The sequence below is a fragment of the Caenorhabditis remanei genome, chromosome I (genome assembly GCF_010183535.1).
Source record: "Caenorhabditis remanei strain PX506 chromosome I, whole genome shotgun sequence".
In the NCBI taxonomy this organism is placed as follows: domain Eukaryota; kingdom Metazoa; phylum Nematoda; class Chromadorea; order Rhabditida; family Rhabditidae; genus Caenorhabditis; species Caenorhabditis remanei.
Genome location: NC_071328.1, coordinates 10116143 through 10123109, shown reverse-complemented (window position 1 = coordinate 10123109; position 6967 = coordinate 10116143). Strand labels below are relative to the sequence as shown.

Genomic DNA, 6967 nt, shown 5'->3' with positions numbered 1-6967 from the left:
TTTTCTCTAAAAATTCAGAATAAAAATCAAGGAAAAAACAATGAAAATAAATAAGAAAAAACGAGTTTTAGGCCATATTCAAAGATAGATTTTTCGCGGTGAATGGACGTCATAAAGTGTGGAGAAGATGGAATCAGAGAGAGAAACCTAGTCCACGTCCACCGAGAAGAAGAAGGAATACAATGGGAAAAGAAGAGAAAAAGAGAGAAGAGGAGGACATGTTGCATTCTCAAATACGAATGAAGGTTCTTTTTTTCCTTTCATCTCCTTTTTATGGGAAAGGTGGTACAGAGCAATGATTGATGCGATTAAGCATAGAAACCATAAGATAGGATGATAGAAAACATTTGACTGAGAATGAAAAAGAGACCTAAACCTGGACGTTATGGGCGATGATTTGAAATCTGAATCTTTGCTGAATTGACATCTGAAATCAACTTTTCAGTCAGTTTTTGGGAAACTAGATAGATAGGATCGACTTGGTTTCCACGTCATTTTGGTTCATTATTGTTTTTGGTAGTTTTCGGGTAGGAACAAACTGAAAAAAGAAAAAATAATTTCATTTCTAACTTTCAGTCTTCATAATAATCTAAATAAAAACTGGACTACCCAAATTTAACTAGGGAAGGCCTCCAGGTGACCGTGGAGTTATGGGACGTGACCTATATCATTGGAAAGCTGAGAAAACGCTGATTCCAAATATATATTCAGTTTTTGCCCTCGAGGCCTGGTATTCGAGAAAAACGAGGTCAAAGTTTGGACCTTTGACAAGTCATTACCTTATCGACGTGTTAAAAATATCGGCAGCGTGGCGCAGGTGGTAGTGAGGCGGTGTGGCATGAGGAATGGTGTGGGTTCGGTCCCGGCTACGCGAATTTTTTTTTTGCATTTTTTGTAATGAACTTTTAAGATTCTCTGACCAGGTCTGTCTCACTTTTTCAAGATTTGGATAATGTTTTATTGATTTTCATGTGAATATAAGCCATAGAGTACTTCATCACTTTTCGACCATCAAATGATGGACAAATTTTTGAAAATTTTTGAAAAATAAATTGTTTCAAAATTTTGTTATTTTTACTTGAAAATCAATAAAACATTATCCAAATCTTGAAAAAGTGAGACAAACCTTACAAAAAATGCAAAAAGAAATTCGCGTAGCCGGGACCGAACCCACACCATTCCTCATGCCACACCGCCTCACTACCACCTGCGCCACGCTGCCGATATTTTTAACACGTCGATAAGGTAATGACTTGTCAGGGGTCCAAACTTTGACCTCGTTTTTCTCGAATACCAGGCCTCGAGGGCAAAAACTGAATACATATTTGGAATCAGCGTTTTCTCAGCTTTCCAATGATATAGGTCACGTCCCATAACTCCACGGTCACCTGGAGGCCTTCCCTAGTAAGACCAATCCCCAGATATCTTTGGTTTGAGAAATAATAAAAGAATGATATTAATTAAAAGTCTTAAAAGAAAAACCTATTAAGTTATAATTTTTGGAATTCTTATTTCACATGAATGGGATGATTAAAGAATAGTTGCTGACAGACAGATGTTAACGTGGATTAAACCCTCTCTCGAATTATCCAAATTCACCATTATATATAAAAAACCGTCTGATCATTATTCCAGGTGCTCCGTTATGATTGGTAATATCTTATCTTCTTCAAATCATTAAAAATCAAGAGATCTCACAACCATAATTCTCATATTTTCTGATTTCAGACGTGCTTATTGGACCTCATCCATCCTCTTTTGGCGGCAGAAAAACATTATTCGTCTCAAATCTGCGTCTCTCCGTCTCGCTTTTCTTTTGACACATCAATTTGGTTCCTCTCATTTTTCTTTTGATTCAACACATTTTATTCATAAAAATAGAAAAATGGTGAGTTTCAATTTGTTACTCTCAATTCCATATTGAATTTTATTCCAGAAGTATCATTTTCTCGGTGATATGGAGTGTCCGTCGTGGCTTCTGGAGGAAATCTGCACCAATTTTTCCAACCTTGTGAGTGTATTCAGCTCTAATTTTGTTCTTTCAACTTCCAATTCCAGACGGTGCTGAAATTCAAGCAATTATGTAACCGAGCATCTCATCTTATTCTCTACGGGCATGACGATGAAACCGTGCTTTCGGATACTTCAGAAGGAATCAGTCAGTTTCTTTTTGTTAGTTTTAGAATTTTTTAATTTATTGAATACATTTCAGACGCTGTTAATAATCACTCAAATCTGGTATTGATTGGAAATTGGTTACTTTTGAAACCAGCTGGATACGATTGTCCATCTGAAGATCTTGAAAAAGAAGTTGTGCAACTCGGACTGCCTCCAGAACACGGAAATCAACTTCGAAAAGTTTATGAAGTGAATAAGGCTGAATTGATGGAAAAAGTCAAGAATTCCGTTCATAAAGGTAATTTACTAAGTCAGAACTAACTTTTATCTTAATAAAAACTATTCCAGAACCACATGCAACAGTTCTCGATTCGTCTCCAACTTCATTAACTTTCCAAACTGATTCACAAGTTTATGACGTTTCAATGAGTGGAAGTATGATGAATCAATTGAAAAATGGTATCAACAAACAAAAATATTTTTTCTTCTTAGAACAAATCTGATTTCAGATATCGAAAATTCGTTGACAAAAGTGAAAGATTTTGCCGGAAGATTGCCGTCGATCTCCAATTGATTTTACCGGTTTCTTTGAAAAATACACTTGTAAATAAATCGATTCAATTTGAAAACTTTTCTTGTACAAACACAAAACCTTTGAAGTCAGGAGTAGGAAATTAGCGTCTCGTACTCAAAACTCTTGGTTGATTTGAAAAGAAATCGCTCGATTTGTAGCTGACTTCAAATGATCGAACCGAAATTCTAGAATTAAAAAAAAGATCACTCGAAACTCAAAACTGAATTTATCTGAACTATTCATCCTTCCAAAAAAATGAAGCCGAGTATAAGAAAGAAAACGATTTTGAAGTTGTTCGTGGACCATCAAGTTTAGAAGAAATGGCTTAAAATACAGGGTGGCTGATAAGTATTGAGACATGTATTTCACTGCATAGAAAAAAAATCTAGGTGTCTATTTCAGAAAATAACTATATTTTTTGAATCAGTACAACATTATGACCAGCTTTTAAAAAAAAGTACTACTTTTGATTCCGTGGTCGCGTGCCAGACGTCCAGATGTGACAAGGAAAAAGAGACTTTGCGCCGTAGGTAGTTATCACATTCATTGGCTCAAATCTTCAGGAGCACAAATTTTTCGAGACTAGGAATTTGGTTAGTGACAGCTGAGATGTTATACTCAAAATTATATTAATATAAAAAACAGATAAACGCATGGTCACGGACCCACGAGGGCTTCAAGTGCAACTTGCAGTATTGAGAAAAATGAACAAAATAGCGAGTTTTTAGATAAACCGTCACAAAAATTGAGGACAGAATATAGGAAGAATTCAACAATTCTGAACTGAATTTACAATGTCTAATACATGTTTTGATCATTTTGTTCTCAGGTTATCGCATTCTTATGAGTTGACATAATCATGGTTTTCCATTATTTGCTTCAAAAACTAGACCTTCGGATATCAGATAGGCCCCCACTCTCCTCAATCTCAAAAAATTCAAGTTGAGGGGCTGAGTAATGTTCAGAAAGTCTACCGTAAGCTATTTAGACCAATAATGGGACAATCGAATAATTGTTGACCGCTATATTATTGAATCTCTGTGGTTGATCGTGAAACCTTCTTACCCGCGGCGCAGTGTCACTTTTCCCTTGTCACATCTGGGCGTCTGGCACGCGACCACGGAATCAAACCTAGTATTTTTTTTCAAAAGCTGGTCATAATGTTGTACTGATTCAAAAATCAGAGAAATACGTGTCTCAATACTTAAATACGTGTCTCAATACTCACCCTGTAGTTTGAAGTAATTCTCATTGTTTTGACACCCTATAGCCAACTTCATATAAAAACAAGGCGTAATCTCTTGTTAACACAAACGAGAGGTAACAACAAGGTAACTTCTCAAACTGATAACAACTACTCCATTAATATATGTGAGCAGACGAGAGTGTCTTCATGCAAGAGAGTGAAACCAAGGAGACTCAAAACAAAGAATTGTTTCTTTATTCTTCCCGTTCGTGGAATATTCAGAAGTCTCAACGCTTTCTCTCTCTTTTGCAATACATTATTCGTAATGCTCTTTTTTCGTCATCAAGTGAGAAACATACGTTCATGGCCTCTGAAAAAGAAAATATATGTGTTGATAATAGGTAAAACCTGTAACATTTTCAATCAATAGATAACAAGGATTTTTCAGTTTTTCTTGTTCTAATTATAATTTATAATTGGTTTTCACCTCACTTCTATGATTATTCCTCAATTAAAACATCAGTTTATTGTGATAAGGTATTCTATAATAATTCGATTTTTATGATTGTTCAGTACGTTTAGAATGAAGTGCTCGACCAAAAATATATATTATTCCCAATGGTTTCGATAATTTTTAATGGAGGAATTGGTATGTTTTGCCAGATTTTCGTAATTAATTTATAGTTAGTTTCAGGTAACCAGTTATTCGAAGTGTTTTCATTACTTGGACTTGCTCAGAAACTGAATCGAACTGCCATATTCAATGCGGATGATTATGTTCTTCATTCCAATTTAGGTCTGCTGAATGATCAAATTCCCCTTGTGGCCAGTAGAGTAATCTCTATTCCTCTCGAGGTAAATTATTTCTTGATAATTAACAAAAACTTTAATTTCAGATATCTGAAACTACAAGACACATCTATTCACCTTCATGCTGTAATTATCAATTTTCATCGATTCTCGCTTGTGACCAAACAAAATTCATTGTAATTGATGGCGGATATTTTCAGGTTTATAAAGTTAAATCTCTTTGTTCACTCAAAAAATTCAGAGTTTTAAATACTTTTCTTCTATTGATTCATCAATCAAAAAATGGTTGAAACCGTCAGAAAGAGAAATGATTTCACTGAAGAAACTGATCAGAAGGAAGGATGAACTTCGTTTCAAGTGAGACTTGTTTCAGATTTATGGGTAGAATGAATTCCAATTTCCAGAACATGTGTTCATGTCAGACGAGGAGATTTTCTATCAGATGGTCAACATGCTGGAACTGATAAAACATTCACCATCAGAGCAATTGATCATCTCTATACTCTCCGTAAGAATCTTCTTTTTCTTCCCTAATTCATTTCTTAAAATTCAGACTCGGGTCTTGTGCTCATATTCAGTAATGATCCAGAATGGGTTCGAAATGAAATTGTAGAGCATTTGGACTATCAAAATGATGTGAAAATAATGGAAACGTCTAAAGACAATGCAATCAAAGATCTCTATTTTTCTCAAGTTCATTGTGATTCCGTGTTGATTACAGGTAAGAATGACATGAGTAGTCTCCACCGTATGCTAGAAGGTTTCTGTCTACTAGAATTTGATAATTAGGTCAGAGAAAAATATTCTTTAGGAAATGAATAATAAGTTAAACTTAAATTTAACGAAAATTCGTTTTATTTGAATAACAAAATAAGCGTGTAAGTATTGTTTAATTATTGGAAAACACGGTTACAATCACAAACATATAGCAGAAGATCAAGAGAAATGCTCCAATTTGAAAAAAACCCACTCCAAAATCTTTGGAGGGAAAAACGTTTCCAACTAGAACAATGATTTCTTTGTTACCATTTTCCCTTGTTTTCGACCATCATATTGTGCAGCTTACAGTGATTCCTGATTTTTGATCTCTCTCTAATCCCCCTTTTTCCAGCACCATCGTCTACATTCGGATGGTGGATTGGATATCTTTCGAAGAATCAATCAAGTGTTTACTATCGAGATATTCATGAAACAGAGGATACGGTAATCTCTTTTCCCTATTTCTTTCTCCAATTGTCTCGTTTTTGCAGGTAAAATATCAATTAGTCGAAGAAGATTTCTTTCCCCCGACTTGGAAAAAGATCGGAATCTCAAGAAACGGGTTAATAATTTCAAAATAAACTATTTCATGATTATATTCTCAACAAAAATACAAATTACTGAGAAATCAATTCTGAAATTTTTGTATGAAAGATATGGTAACACACGGAACTGAAATACATGGGGACTGAGCGTTTTTTTGTTTTTTGGGGAAGGAATAAATTGAGAAATAGAAAGATCTCGATTGATCTTTATGAGAATTGAAAATATAAACATAAGAGAAAATAGAAATATATTGAGTACAAAAATGTTTGGAAAGAAAAGTGAGAAGAAATAAAATCTCTATAAAATCAACTCGTATTCGGGTGATGTTCAAAACTCGGAGCAATTCGAAAAGATGCCATTTGTTGCAAAAAAAGAAAGAAATTAGAGATATTGAAAATGATCGAATCATTGATTGTTCACAAGAAAACATACAAATTTGAAGGCGGAAAGAAGTGATTAATATCTGTAAGTACCTCTTTCATACTGTCTTGTTGACATATCCATGTCGTCATATTCATCAAATCCATGACGATCGTATGACGTTTGTCGTTGTGGTGCTGGGGGCGGAGCTTGTTGAATCGGTTGTTGTTGTGATTGTTGTTGCATTCCCCCGTATGATCCAGTTGCTTGTTGGACACTTATACTTGGCATTCCTGGTCTTCCACCTTGCATTGGAGGGGCTAAATACGGTGGATTCATCGATCCCATTTGACCTGGTCCACCCATTTGAGACATTGATGCAATTGATTGTTGAGGTTGAAGTTGAGGAGGCATCTGACCGGTACCTCCTTGGAATCCCTGGAAATCAATTCAGGTTGGAAAAACAGAAGCTTTTAGACTTCTATTATTTTTTAACTTTGGTGTTTGAAAAGATTTCAGCAGAACGAGAATTTCAAAATGCCGGACTTCGTCTTCAGATATTCAAAATGTTCGAATCGAAACTCGACAAACCTGCATCATTTGAGCTGGAGTAA

The 6967-nt window shown here is 35.1% G+C and overlaps 3 protein-coding genes across 3 annotated transcripts; all 3 read left to right on the top strand.

Moving 5' to 3' along the window:
- Positions 1–1957: 1957 nt before the first annotated feature.
- On the top strand, positions 1958–2692 carry GCK72_002166 (uncharacterized protein; the record flags this gene model as incomplete). The annotated part of the gene is made up of 5 exons (XM_003115065.2): positions 1958–2011; positions 2059–2158; positions 2213–2416; positions 2467–2577; positions 2628–2692. The coding sequence occupies 5 exons, from the start codon at positions 1958–1960 to the stop codon at positions 2690–2692; spliced, it is 534 nt and encodes a 177-aa protein (XP_003115113.2).
- A 1804-nt stretch (positions 2693–4496) lies between these two features.
- On the top strand, positions 4497–6028 carry GCK72_002165 (uncharacterized protein; the record flags this gene model as incomplete). Its single annotated transcript, XM_053723292.1, has 7 exons — positions 4497–4527; positions 4573–4733; positions 4930–5045; positions 5093–5196; positions 5242–5409; positions 5800–5891; positions 5939–6028. 7 exons carry the CDS (start codon positions 4497–4499, stop codon positions 6026–6028), a joined length of 762 nt encoding a protein of 253 aa, XP_053591937.1.
- A 501-nt stretch (positions 6029–6529) lies between these two features.
- Positions 6530–6967, top strand: GCK72_002164 (uncharacterized protein; the record flags this gene model as incomplete). The annotated part of the gene is made up of 1 exon (XM_053723291.1): positions 6530–6967. One exon carries the CDS (start codon positions 6530–6532, stop codon positions 6965–6967), a length of 438 nt encoding a protein of 145 aa, XP_053591936.1.